General features: G+C 36.2%; 1 protein-coding gene across 1 annotated transcript in view; it reads left to right on the forward strand.

Annotated features, from left to right (window-relative positions):
- dym (dymeclin) overlaps positions 1–15,950 on the forward strand; it is an 80,259-nt gene that overhangs the window by 44,687 nt on the left and 19,622 nt on the right. The window contains exon 14 of the mRNA XM_084386620.1: positions 5,999–6,104. Within this exon, the coding sequence (XP_084242746.1) occupies positions 5,999–6,104 (106 nt within the window). The remainder of the gene's footprint in view (positions 1–5,998; positions 6,105–15,950) is intronic.

Raw genomic sequence — 15,950 nt, forward strand, 5'->3', positions numbered from 1 at the left:
TGGGCTGCTGTTGTTTGCTTTAGAGGAAACAGTTGATAATAAGACCAGGCGGGATGATAATATTTATGTTCCGATTTGTTTTCCTGTTTGCGTGGTGTTTGCTAAGTCAAGCACTGTTTCATGTACTTTAAATTTCAGTTTGTGTCGACCTGCAGTCTTGATTCCTCAAGCCATGTGTGTTTTTGTGCAGAAGTGTGCCGTTACTTTACTAAATGATCAGATGCATGATTTATCCTGCTGGATCATAAAACGGATGGGAGAACTCTTTTGGGTCAGTATATCCCAGAATGCCCTAGCAACCACTTAGCAACACCCTAGCAACAATCTAGCATCATGGTGGTGAGTTTTGTTCCAGGGTTATTACCATTAACTAAAACAAAAAGTCAATACTTGAAATAAAATCAACATTAATATTAAACTTCTTTTTTTTTTTTGCCAAGGCAAAATTTATCATATTTATTTATTCATCAAGATAAAGTACTAAAACAATTATATCTAAATAAACTAATAAAAATTACTAAAACAAAATTGCTAACTTAAAAGTTAAAATGAAAACGTAAATATTAATAAAATAGTATATTAATAAGTAAAAGTATATTCATAAAATAACACTGATTTGTACCGTCGAGATTTTCTCGTGGAAGGATACGGTTTCACAGCAGATGAGTTGATCCGACTCTAATTTGACACAAACTATAATGACATGTTGTTGTTTTCTCCATGACGCAAGATGTTTTTAGCTGTCAGAATAATAATCCATGACTGAAGTTATATTAGCCATCGCCGTCAGGTTTTTAATGAACATTAATGCAGCGTATAGATGCAACACACATGCTCACATGCACAGGTAAGAAAATGGGTAAAAAGAATATTAGCTAACTACATACTGTACAATATGTATAGCCCTGTCAAAATTAACCTGTTATTTTTTTATTTTTTTCTTAATTTTAACGCATTGAAAATATTGAATGCAATTAACGCAGCATCCATTCTTTTTGGCTGCGCTACAGTATAAGATCACGCTATCGTTCGTACAAGTGGTATTACACCATTCAAGCGTGATAAGACGCAAAAAAAAGAGCTCAAATCTGTACTGGTGCGCGTTAGGGATGGGACGATTACCGGTTTCACTATAAACCACAATAAAATGTACTGACGGTTAGTATTATCGTTTAAAATTGAATTATCATTAAAACCGTGTTTGATTATCGCGATTTTAATAACTCCTATTTTTAGTAAATCCTGTCCAGCAACAGTCTGACGCAGGCGCAGCGCGCAATGTTGTTGTTTTTTTATTCGAGAAGGAATGGCAGAAGGCAGATTAATGTTTTAAATCTTACATGATCACAAAAATATGATCAAACTCAGCAAACAATAAATCAACTCTGATTTAATTTTCAATACAATCGACTGGGCCAGTAGAAGAAGCCCTGACATACTGAAGGCACAGCTAAATGTGGCATTAATTACAATGGGTTTCTGTGAAGATTGTTTTAAGCTCCCTTACATGAAAAGTTGACACATATTTCAAAGCCTATTAAATGTTAAAAATTATAGCTTTCTATATTCTGTAATGTTGAATGGCTATAATTAAAGGGGTGATATAATGCCCCTTTTTACAATATGTAAAATAAGTAAGAGTGTGTATGTGAAGTTTTAGCTCAAAATACCCCACAGATAGTTTTGTACAGCATGTTAAAGTTGTCCCTTTTTGAGGGTCAGTAAAAACACGTCATTCGTGTGTGTCCCTTTAAATGCAAATGAGCTGCTGCTCCCGGCACAGAGGGCGGGGCTTCAAGAGCTCGTGTGTGTTAGCAGCTCCGATTACCTCGCAGACAAGCACTAAAATGTCAGAAACTGTTCTGCCTTTTATGTTCAAACCGGAGTCGGACAATGATGGAGAGACTAAAGTAGAAGTGACAACATGTAGAAGCAACAGGACGTTTCTGAATGGTTAGTTGATGGATTTATGTAGCTGATGTGGAGTTAACTATCTTCAAGTCTTTGATTAGCATATTCTGTCATGATAATCTATAAATGGCCAGTGTGGGAACTGTTGTAAAATGCCTACAGAGTGACGTGTGTGTGAAAAGACGGATGCGACAGCTTGAGCAGACTCACAAATGTGCTCTACTACAACAACTCTTCCTCTTCTCAACATGGACTGCGTGTTCCAGGGGGCGGGGTTTATGTAAATTTTAGGGTTAGTGATGTCACTAACCCGGGAGGAAGCTTGTGTAGTCTCTACCAGCCGTTTGTTGTAGTCCTTAAAAAGCGATTTCTTTAAAAGCAAATATCTCCCTTTGCTTTGAACTTTGAGCGTTGTAACTTGTTGTTTATGATCAAACAGCAACATTACACACTAACTAAAGTTAGGAAAGTGAAATCATAATCAACCACCCCTTTAATGGCTAAAATTGGAGACGTCATTTATCTGAGACGTCACTACTGGTATCAGTCATTCATATTGCTAAGCAAAAAGATACCATTAAACAAATATTTAAAATATACCGTCCTAATGTTGTTTCATTATTTTGGAGATTCAATGTGAAATGAGTACAGTATAAAATATATTAAAAACTTTAATGTTAAGTGTGATTTAATCACGATTAATTACAGAAAAATGTGCGATTAATTAGTAACTTTTTTTAATCAATTGGCCACGCTAATATATACTATATATATATGTTATTATACATATATATGACAAAAAAAATGTATATTTTCAAGATGTGCACACCACTGTTTGAAGTGTTTCTTCATGATACTGGCTTCATGATTGTGCAACACTTTTTGTATACCTTTACCTTTTCATATATTTAAAATTAAATGTTATTTGTAGTATTTTTAGTCCGATGTTGTGTTAAAAAAATGAAATAATATATACCAATCAACTAGACATATAGCGCTTTTCACAATACACATCATTTCACAGCAGCTTTACAGAAAGTGCATGAGTCCATATTACAAATTGTTTTTCTGAACCGGACAACACTTACTATATGAAACTACTGCTTTTTTATGTATTTAAAATGAATTGTTATTTTTAGTTTTTAGTCTATTTTACACAGTACAAACAGTATGCAGTATTCTGAAAATATTCATTACTTAGCAGTCCAATAATATCAGTCACTTAGTTCTGCAATTAATTTATAGTTTATATTTATTTCGCATAACATTTCCATAGTTTTCATTCTGCAATTCTAGTAAGTGCGATTCCAAACATACTCAAGGGTTGTAAGAGTGAAGAGAAGTCAGTGTGTGTGTGTGTGTGTTGTATGACTGCTTCATATGGTTAGAGCTCAAGGCATGTGCAGTCCTTTAGTGATTGATGAGGTCATCAGTATGAGACGCATTAATCCTTCCCATCATGCCTGCTGCTCTCCATAACCCCGCATGCACAGCACTTCCATTGTCTTTCACCCACGTATACTTACACATTCCAGCAGACGAGGATTTGAAGGTCACCCTTGTGAGGGAACTCATCATTACCCATGATTTATGTTTAATTCTGCCTTTAACATACAAGGACTCTGATTGGCTAATCTCAGGCTGGCTATTATCACACACGCTATTACTAAGTGCCATCCAGGTCGGAAAGCTGTTAATGTGGGTATATGTATGCCTGTGAGAGTGATTTTTGATTTACAACATGATGACCTAGTAAACTGCCTACCTAGACAGCATCTGACAATCCCAGAATGCAATGCTCAGTGGGAAAAGAGAAGTGATGCTTGCAAATAGTTCTAATAATATTTATTAATATTTTTAATAAGCTGTTATTTTCATATTTTTCAGTGTTAATTTTAAGTTGTAGTATTTTTATGTGCTTTTGTTATTTCTATTTAGCTTTGATTTATTTAAGTTTTACTCATTTTAGTACTTCAAGTTTTTTGTTTTAAGCTTTCATTTAATATACTGTGTGTATATATAAGTTTATATATTATATACGAGTTATTTAAATTAACAATAAAAACAGTTTTATAGTTTTAGTTAACAAACAACACTGGTTAAAGGGATATTTCACCGCTGGAAAGATGAATGTGTATTTAAATTGGGTCATTTATGTAGTAGAAATGTGAAATTATTTTAGAAGTTGGAGCCTTCTAGACTGAGAAAAGTGGATGAAAAGACAACAACTCCCAGAATGCACTTGCTTCGCTGCCCTACGAGGCCGCTCCCAAGCCACGCCTACCGGTTACAGAGGGCAGTATCGGAAGAAATGACACAGCTAGGCTACTAGTCGACTCGAAACTGAAAAGACGCAGTTTTGTCGTGAGATCCCCCTATGGGCGGGTTGAAGACATGCGGAACGAGCTCCTCCTACTGGCTGGAGTCTCTCGCCTAAATGACGATTTTTGCTTCATCTGAGGTTTTTTTCCAGACACACAATACAGAAATCTCTCGTCTCAGGGGGACATGAGGGAGGGAAACACGGTCATTCGAAAATACTACTGGGTTTCTACTGATACAAAGCTTAATGCTCATCGGTGAAGTATCCCTTTAAATTCAGACTGTATTTTAATCACAGTTACATTTACATTTAGCTGACGCTTTTATCCAAAGCGACTACAATTGCTATATATATGTCAGAGGTCGCACGCCGGACACAGAAGTGAGAAGTGTCTTGCTCAGGGACACATTGGTGTCTCACAGTGGATTCGAACCCGGGTTCGGCTCACACCAAAGGCATGTGTCTTATCCATTGCGCCACACCACCCCCTGTTACACAGCCAAGGTTGTGACTGAGGCTTTTGTTAAGAAAAAATTCAAGTTTTTGGAAACTTTCAGCCTGGTTTCTATATTTTTAACTCTCAGAGCGAGGGCAGAAATGCTTCAGAAGATCACGCTGTCCTGTAGGCTTTTGTCTCCCTGAGTCTAAAATGTGACCCATTTTCCTGTCGAGCTGGATTCGAAAAACTTCTTAGAGAAACTCAAGTCTGGAGGTTTTTCTGATCCAGCCCTCGTGCCCAGACCTGAGAGAAAACTCTGACCCAAATTACATACTGTACAAACTTAAGCTTCATTAAACGAGCTCTGAAACCAGAGCACAGTCCCAAAGCCTGCTGAGCCGCCTATATAACTTTTTATAGCTGTCATGGACCCTAATAAGTGACCGACACAGGCAGCAACTCCACTTGCGTCAATTTAAAGCATTTTTGTTCATTGAAATAAAGCCGAAAGGTGAAAAACCCTAAACTAAATAAAAGTTAGAAATGTTCTAAAATAAGTCGGAGTTGAAGCACTAAAACCACTAACTGGAAATAAACAAAAACTAAAATTGAACTAAAACTGAAATAAAAAATAAATGAATAATTATATATTAAATTGTAATATTGCAAAAAAAAAATCATAAAAATGAAAACTGGAAAAATAAAAATAAAAGCTAATTAAAAATATTAATAAATACCATAATTTAAGAATTATTCTCATAATTCATACTAGAATTTAATGTTAGAATGTTAAGCGTACAGCAAAACCCTAATTAGCATTAAAATACAGAAGTATTGGGTAAAATAATGTTTTTAATTGCACCTTTTTCATAGATCATTTTCAGTATTGAATGAAATGCAAGTATATTTATAATCAACATTTCTCTTGCTTTGTCTGCCATCTTTCTCTGAGCTCAGCACAATGCATTGTGGGATTGCGTCCAGGAAAGAGTACATGTCGTGCTGCCTTTGAACGTTTTCCAAAGCAAGGTATCGCAGAAGTCAGCATATTTAAGTGGCCTATCTTTGCAGGGGTAGCATCGATTAAAGATGCCAGTCTTCTTCTCGAAGGCATACGAGGAGATTACGATCTTGTACATCTGAAAATCTGGTAGGCAAAACAAACGCAGCAGGTTTACGACGCACCGTCGTTCATCATCGTGACACGCCGTTTTGATTTTCCGCTGATACGGTGACAGACGAGACAAATACAATCTTGTGTAATGATTTCAAGCAAGACTTTGTGGTTCTAACTCTCACTCTCTCTCTCTCTCTCTTTCTCTCAGTTTGTTTGCTCTGCTGTCTAAGAAGCACAATAAAGTTTTGGAGCAGGCGACCCAGTCCTTGCACGGGCCTCTGGGAGCAGACGACAGGACCGTCCTGCCCGACTATGTGAGTCAATCCCTCAGTTCACTGGTTCACATTAACCCATCAGGGCTCGAGCATTTTACATTCACATTTATGCATTTGGCAGATGCTTTTATCCAAAGCGACTTGCATTGCATTTCAAGGGACACATTTCATGCATTTGTGACTAAAAATAGATGTGTGCGAACTGTAAAATGTGTTAAGGAGTACATGTGCGAATAAAAAGTAGGTAAAGTCTTAAATTCATATTTCTTTTCATTTTTAAGGTCCGAAGTCTTAAATGGTATAACAAAAGTCTTGGTTATCTTTTAAAGAGGATCGTGATTATGGCGTGATATCGTGATAATTAAACTTCAAAAGGCTATGATTTAATCAAATTAATATGAGTGGTGTACATTTCAAAGTAGATTCATTGCTGTTATAAAATAAAATAAATAAATTCACATTTCGCAATACATATCATCATTTCAAAGCAGCATTTACAGAAAATGCATGTCTACATTTCATAAATGCTTATGATTTATGGTTGATGAATTATGAAAATATTTACTTTATGGTGGTTTTAAGAGTGCATATTTGATCACCCTCACCGTCTAAATGAGCATATGGAAGTAGTGAAGACATTTCAAAATAAGAGTCTCGTTGCATTTCTGCTTGTTTATAATTAAAAGTCCCGCATTATGCAAAACATTTTTATTTATTTAAATTTTTTATTGGTATTTCGCTTACACAACACACTGTATCTGGAATTTAATTCAGTGTTACTGTAAGTAATTCTGTGATTATTAAATAAATACAGTATGAAGCAGAAATATTAAAAAACCTGGTATGATTTTTACTTTCAAATATATAAAATCATGTTCCTTTTAAATGTCTCCTCGTATACTTTTTTATCAGGGAAAAACAAATTATTTGATACATTTTCATTGCGCACCTAAACTTCTTTTATGCGGTCCTAAAATGTTCAAATTAGTTGCACATGTGCTCCTTGGGAAAAAATAAGCATCCAGCCCCGCCAATACACATTTACTTTGGCCTCAACTGATCAGCGGATGTTAAAACCAGGTGTAAACAGCTACCTTGAGCCCTTGACACGATCTTAGAGCATCATTAGGTGTGTGTGTGTGTGTGTGTGTGGGTGTCTGTCTGCAGACAGTCCTTCTGGCTAGACATAAAGACACATAGTAGACATAAAGGGAGGGCGGAGCTTGGGAGGAAAGGGGGAGGGGCTATTTCAGGAGGTCATATAGGTCAGTGGATTCGACCCTAGAGGGCAGCAGCCAACCCTAGAGATGGGGGTGGGGGTGTCTGGGACAATGGGGATGTAAATGGAGTGTGTGTGAGATGATGGGAGTCTTCAGTGTGTGTGTGTTTGTTCCACAAACAGCCTGAGGCCGGAGCCTTGCAGATGTCTGCTGTGTGTCTGGGTGGGTCAGACTGCTGTCTGCTGTCCTGATTAAGCCCCGCACCCCTGCTTTGTGCCTCGCTCTCCTTCCATTCACATCTATTCCTCTCCATCTGTCCATCTGTCTCTCTCTCTTTCTATCTGAATATCTTCACTCACACTCCCTTTTCCATCAGTTTCCACAGTTCCACTGAATGATGACGACATCTTGCATGTTACTACATAACCTGCCCACGGAAAAACGAACAGACGTACTCCTAGTTTCTGAGGAAATATTTTAACACCCAAAGTAATTTGATTTAGGATCTTTATGCAATCACAATCTCTGGTGAATCGTTATAAAAGTTATAAAAATGTACAGATAAAATTCATAGTAATCCATTATAAATAAATACAAATATATGGAAAAATCTGATTATTATATTATAATAATTATTATTATTTATTTTTATTTTATTAATATAATAAGAAATATAATAATAATAGTATACATCTGGAGAAGCATTTATAAGTTATTGAAACGAGTAAAATTAATACCAATAAATTTTTAATCATAAAAAAATATACAATTATCATTAATATTATTTAAATAATAATAGTAATACATAATAATAATTATAATGATTACAAATAATAATTATTATTTATTTCATATTTTTTTATTATTATTATATTATTAATACAAATGCTATTATAAGCCCTGATGAAGCATTCAGAGGGTATTTGAGTTAAAAACAGTAATTTAAATTAGTAATCAATTATTATTAATTATAATAGATGAATAAAAAAGATTAAAGTATAATATATAATTTTTTATTAATCAATTTATTTATTAATTGTTTTATTTGAGATGGACAGAAAACTGAGTTTTATGTACTCATAAAATGTAATTAAATAGCTGTGCAATATTATTAGGATTATACAATTAGAGTTCTGTCCCGGGTGTTTGTTTTCAAGTGTCATTATTACAGAAGCCGTTTAGGTTTGTGTTGTCTATTTTGTTGATGTTGTTGTTTTGAAGACCGGACTTTGTGAGGATGTTGTCCCACCAGCGGGTTTAAGAGCCAATGCAGAGCCAGTTTTCCCAGAACCACCCTTTCTTCAGTAGAAGCGCATGATTGGGCTCCGGCTCTGTGTATTTCTGTGTTTCTCAGAGGAGTTTTATGGGAAGGATGTCCAAAACGGCAGTTATCAAGCACGAGTTTAGACTTCATTTGATTTTGCAAGCCTTTCCTCTGTCATATCTTATAAGACAAACAACATTCACACACGCACACACACACACTGTTTTTGTCTGCTGTCACTGTTATCGCCATGGGATTTCCTTCAATCTATGGGAACAGATGCAGTCTGTGATGTTAAGACTGTGTGTCTGTACATGAAGAACATCTTATGAAATGGATGTCGCCAGCTATCTAAAATCTGACTGCATGAGCTGCTTTCCAAGACATCAAGCAGCCGATATGCGTATGAAAATGAGAAATTAGCTGGGGTAAAAACAAAGTTCATTATTTCAATTAGTGTTTATTTTATTTTAAGTAACAAAAGTTATTTTATGGTTTAAAGGGTCAGTTCACCCAAAAATGAAAATTAACTCGTGATTTACTCACCCTCAAGCCATCCTAGGTGTAGATGACATTCTTCTTTCAGACGAACACAATCGGAGTTATATTAAAAAATGTCCTGGCTCTTCCAAGCTTTATAATGGCAGTGAATGGTTGTTTCTGTTTTGAAGTCTATCAAAGTGCATCTATCCATCATAAAAGTGCATCTTTCCATCATAAAAGTGCATCTTTCCATCATAAAAGTGCATCTATCCATCATAAAAGTGCATCTTTCCATCATAAAAGTGCATCTTTCCATCATAAAAGTGCATTTATCCATCATAAAAGTGCATCTTTCCATCATAAAAGTGCATCTATCATCATAAAAGTGCATCTTTCCATCATAAAACTGCATCTATCCATCATAAAAGTGCATCTATCCATCATAAAAGTGCCTCTTTCCATCATAAAAGTACATCTATCCATCATAAAAGTGCATCTATCCATCATAAAAGTGCATCTATCCATCATAAAGGTGCATCTATCCATCATAAAGGTGCATCTATCCATCATAAAAGTGCATCTTTCCATCATAAAACTGCATCTATCCATAATAAAAGTGCATCTATCCATCATAAAAGTGCATCTATCCATCATAAAAGTGCATCTTTCCATCATAAAAGTGCATCTATCCATCATAAAACTGCATCTATCCATCATAAAAGTGCATCTATCCATCATAAAAGTGCATCTTTCCATCATAAAAGTGCATAAATGGGATCGAAACGAAGTGAAGCGATGTGTTCGTGTAAGAAAAATATCCGTATTTAAAACTTTATCGACTAAAATAACTAGCTTCCGACAGACGGCCTACGCATCGATTTACGGCGAAAGGGTAACACTTGCCCCGACGCATGGCGAAGGATAGAGCAAAACAAAACACCAGTCACGAATTAGAAGTCTAAAACGACAATTTTTTAAGAGAAATGTGGGAGGAGCTTGAGTTTGTTGCCCAGCCCTGTTTGTTTGAACCGCGAGAGGCGTCAAAACTTACAATACTTCTACATCTACATCATACGTATTTAGTCGCTAAAGTTTTAAATATGGATGTTTTTCTTACACGAACACATCGCTTCACTTCAGAAGGCCTTTATTAACCCCCAGAGCCGTGTGCAGCACTTTTATGATGGATAGATGCACTTTTATGATGGATAGATGCACTTTTATGATGGACAGATGCACTTTTATGATGGATAGATGCACTTTTATGATGGACAGATGCACTTTTATGATGGAAAGATGCACTTTTATGATGGAAAGATGCACTTTTATGATGGAAAGATGCACTTTTATGATGGATAGATGTACTTTTATGATGGACAGATGCACTTTTATGATGGACAGATGCACTTTTATGATGGAAAGATGCACTTTTATGATGGATAGATGCACTTTTATGATGAATAGATGCACTTTTATGATGGAAAGATGCACTTTTATGATGATAGATGCACTTTTATGATGAATAGATGCACTTTTATGATGGAAAGATGCACTTTTATGATGGATAGATGTACTTTTATGATGGAAAGATGCACTTTTATGATGGATAGATGCACTTTTATGATGGATAGATGTACTTTTATGATGGAAAGAGGCACTTTTATGATGGATAGATGCACTTTTATGATGGACAGATGCACTTTTATGATGGACAGATGCACTTTTATGATGGAAAGATGCACTTTTATGATGGATAGATGCACTTTTATGATGGAAAGATGCACTTTTATGATGGATAGATGCACTTTTATGATGGATAGATGCACTTTTAAGAGATGCACTTTTATGATGGATAGATGCACTTTTATGATGGATAGATGCACTTTTATGATGGACAGATGCACTTTTATGATGGATAGATGCACTTTTATGATGGAAAGATGCACTTTTATGATGGATAGATGTACTTTTATGATGGAAAGATGCACTTTTATGATGGATAGATGCACTTTTATGATGGAAAGATGCACTTTTATGATGGATAGATGTACTTTTATGATGGAAAGATGCACTTTTATGATGGATAGATGCACTTTTATGATGGATAGATGTACTTTTTTGATGGATAGATGCACTTTTATGATGGAAAGATGCACTTTTATGATGGATAGATGCACTTTTATGATGGAAAGATGCACTTTTATGATGGAAAGATGCACTTTTATGGCACTTTTATGATGGACAGATGCACTTTTATGATGGATAGATGCAGTTTTATGATGGAAAGATGCACTTTTATGATGGATAGATGCACTTTTATGATGGATAGATGCAGTTTTATGATGGAAAGATGCACTTTTATGATGGATAGATGCACTTTTATGATGAATAGATGCACTTTTATGATGGAAAGATGCACTTTTATGATGGATAGATGTACTTTTATGATGGAAAGATGCACTTTTATGATGGATAGATGTACTTTTATGATGGAAAGAGGCACTTTTATCATGGATAGATGCACTTTTATGATGGAAAGATGCACTTTTATGATGGAAAGATGCACTTTTATGGCACTTTTATGATGGACAGATGCAGTTTTATGATGGATAGATGCAGTTTTATGATGGAAAGATGCACTTTTATGATGGATAGATGCACTTTTATGATGGATAGATGCAGTTTTATGATGGAAAGATGCACTTTTATGATGGATAGATGCACTTTTATGATGAATAGATGCACTTTTATGATGGAAAGATGCACTTTTATGATGGATAGATGTACTTTTATGATGGAAAGATGCACTTTTATGATGGATAGATGTACTTTTATGATGGAAAGAGGCACTTTTATGATGGATAGATGCACTTTTATGATGGACAGATGCACTTTTATGATGGATAGATGCACTTTTAAGAGATGCACTTTTATGATGGATAGATGTACTTTTTTGATGGATAGATGCACTTTTATGATGGATAGATGCACTTTTATGATGGATAGATGCACTTTTAAGAGATGCACTTTTATGATGGATAGATGCACTTTTATGATGGACAGATGCACTTTTATGATGGAAAGATGCACTTTTATGATGGATAGATGCACTTTTATGATGGATAGATGCACTTTTAAGAGATGCACTTTTATGATGGATAGATGTACTTTTATGATGGATAGATGCACTTTTATGATGGATAGATGCACTTTTAAGAGATGCACTTTTATGATGGATAGATGTACTTTTTTGATGGATAGATGCACTTTTATGATGGATAGATGCACTTTTATGATGGAAAGATGCACTTTTATGATGGATAGATGCACTTTTATGATGGAAAGAGGCACTTTTATGATGGACAGATGCACTTTTATGATGGAAAGATGCACTTTTATGATGGATAGATGCACTTTTATGATGGATAGATGCACTTTTAAGAGATGCACTTTTATGATGGATAGATGTACTTTTTTGATGGATAGATGCACTTTTATGATGGAAAGATGCACTTTTATGATGGAAAGATGCACTTTTATGATGGAAAGATGCACAGATGCACTTTTATGATGGATAGATGCACTTTTATGATGGATAGATGTACTTTTTTGATGGATAGATGCACTTTTATGATGGATAGATGCACTTTTATGATGGAAAGATGCACTTTTATGATGGATAGATGCACTTTTATGATGGAAAGATGCACTTTTATGATGAACAGATGCACTTTTATGATGGATAGATGCACTTTTATGATGGAAAGATGCACTTTTATGATGGATAGATGCACTTTGATAGACTTCAAAACAGAAACGGCCATTCACTGCCATTATAAAGCTGGGAAGAGCCAGGACATTTTTTAATATAACTCCGATTGTGTTCGTCTGAAAGAAGAAAGTCATCTACACCTAGGATGGCTTGAGGGTGAGTAAATCATGGGCTAATTTTCATTTTTGGGTGAACTGACCCTTTAAGTTTTAGTTAACTATAATAACCCTGATCTGTACGGAGAGAGAGAGAGAGAGAGAGTCAGACTGCAGTGCCACGATTATGGGATGTCTCAGTGTCTTAATACAGGTCAGAAAGTGACCTATTTACCATCTCCCTAAAGACACACACACTTCCTACCTGTCTCTTCCTCTGCCCTTCTTTTCCTCCCTCGTTTTCTTCTCCATCTGTTTCATCCTCAGTCCTCTCATCTCTGCCGTATAAAGGCTCTTTTGATTGTCGCAGCAGCAGCTGGAGCGTTTACTGACGGGAAACGCTGAGCTCGTTTTCCTCAGCGTCCTCCAAAAGCCGATATGCAGTCCGGCACTCAGTTTCAGATCATAATGTGTCAAACCGGTGTTCAAATCTCAGCGAAGCAGTAAAAGATTCACCTTAAAGATGAATCGTCATTTGTCCCATCTCACTTCTGTCATTCACCTGACTGTTGCCATGGCGACGACCATCTACCTCTTGGGATCACTGTCTCGCCTTGACCTGACCTTTGACCCCTGACCTCTGCTTGAGAGCATAAGGGCTTGTAACCATGGAGACAGGAGTTTGCCTCTTACTGGCTTAGATGGTATTGACATCACAGTCATTAGCTGATCATTAGACCACACACACACACACACGCGCGCTCATGCACGTATGCACACAGACAGATGACTAATGACTGTCTGGCACTGGATGCATGTGCACTTCCTGTTCTTTTCTATCTATTTCTCAATGCACATACACACTATTTGATTTCCAGTAGCATCTTTCTTTGTCTCTCTCTAGGTTTATGAGTCATTGGCTTGTGTACTGACGGTTAGTGATGTAATAAAACCCTTTACCATAGGTGTTAATCTTTGCTGGAAATAGCCCACGCTGTCAAGCAGCCACATTTTTAAGTTTCTTCTGCTCACCAAGGCTGATCAAAAATACAGTAATATTGTGTATTAGCTGTTTTCTATGTGAATATACAGTAAAGTGTAATTTATTCCAGTGATCAAAGCTGTATTTTCAGCATCATTACTCCAGTCTTCAGTGTCACATGATCCTTCAGAAATCACTCTAATGTGATTTAATTTGCTGCTTAAGAAACATTTCTGATTATTATCAATATTTGTCAGGGTTCTTGGTTGAATATGAATTATATAAATGATTAGAAATGTCACTTTTCATCAATTTAATGCCACCTTGCTGAATAAAGTATTAATTTCTTTACAAAACCCCAAACAATAGTGTTTATATGTACATTCCACTCACAGTGACTCTTCTGATGAATGTTATGCTGATAAATAATCAGACCGATATCAATTAATGAAAAACACTAAAAGCACACAGCATAACATCGGTGTATGATTAGAGTATATGATTAGAAGATACTTGAATTATCGACAGAAGTGCTTTTGATTGTGTCTGTGTAGGATTTGTTCCACACACTCAGGTTGTTCACACATTAACATCTGACCTGATTTTCCCTCTCTGTCTCTCTGTGTGTGTGTGTGTGTGTGTAATCTCATTAGTCTGTACTGTAGAGCATATCGCTCTCATCCCTAATTCACTCCTACGTTCTTCTCGTCTAATTATCACTCCCTGTTTCTGTCTAGACACCTCCAGCTTCTTTCTAGGTTGTAGTTTGATCCGGTTTCCCAGACGTCCTTCTCGACTGCTTTTGCTTCACGGCCCACATTTCACTTCGAACGTCAAGTACCAGACCAGTATTGTTTACCAGTTCGAACGGACCTTTGACCTGTTTGTCGAGAACCGCAGGTCTAGACGAGAATTTCCAGGTTCGGTCTGATCCCATCCTGCACATTTGTTCCATAAGTCTCTTAAATTTGGTTAATAACAGCGGCGACAGTCTCCCACCCCGTTAATATTCCCGACTGCTGCGTCCGCAGATCTTTTCCCGACATGTAGGGGGTCGTCATGGGAACGGAGGGCAGGAATTTCCTCTGTCTGGTAGGAAGGGGAAGGTGTGAGGAACGCGACCCAGAGCGGAGGGCTTCGGCTGGGCTTGTATCATCAGCGCAACTGCTGCAAACTCAACATCCGCACTGTAGAAATAAACCTGAATGGATTAGCCAAAAAACGTCATTTATTATTCACCTCGTGTCGTTCCAATCCCGTAATACAAATTATGATATTTGAAATGAATCCCCGAGAGATTTCTGGTCCCTCCATTGAAAGTCCATGTAACCAAAACTTTGAAGATTCAAAAAGATCATAAAAGCGTCATAAAACAAATATGAATCAAGCGGTTTAATCCAAGTCTTGTGAAGAGATGCGATCGCTTTATGTGATGAACAGATTTTATTTGCGTCTAAACATTGATCAACACACATACATGTACAGAAGCACAAGCCTATATGTGAATAAAAGCCTGAATTAAATCTGTTCATCATATAAAGCGATCATATAGACTTATATTAAACGGCTGAATTCATATAGATTAGTTCTGCAATGCCTTAATGAAACCTCTCAGGTGTGATTTATAAATATCTTAAGGTGTCTTAAGTTTGGAACGACATGAGGGTGAGTAAATAATTACAGATTTATCCTTTTTTTTTTACTTTTTTTTTTTAAGTGAACTACCACTTTACATTTACATTTATTCATTTAGCAGATGCTTTTATCCAAAGTGACTTACAAATGAGGAATACAGCATGCGATTCATCTTCAGGAGGCAATATCACCAGAAGTGCTATGAATACAAAAAAAAGCTTAGGATAGAAAGGGATATAAGAAAGAATGAACGCATTAAAGGGATAGTTCGGCCAAAAATGATATTTAACCCATGATTTGCTCACCCTCAAGCCGTTCGAGATGCATATGTCAATCTTTTTTCAGACGAACACATTTTCAGTTATTTTAGAAAATGTCTTAGATCTTTCAGTGGTTATAGTGTGAAGCAATGGGGTCCACCTCCTTCAAGTCCC

Source organism: Rutilus rutilus (assembly GCF_951802725.1).
Source record: "Rutilus rutilus genome assembly, chromosome: 18".
NCBI classification, from domain to species: Eukaryota; Metazoa; Chordata; class Actinopteri; order Cypriniformes; family Leuciscidae; genus Rutilus; species Rutilus rutilus.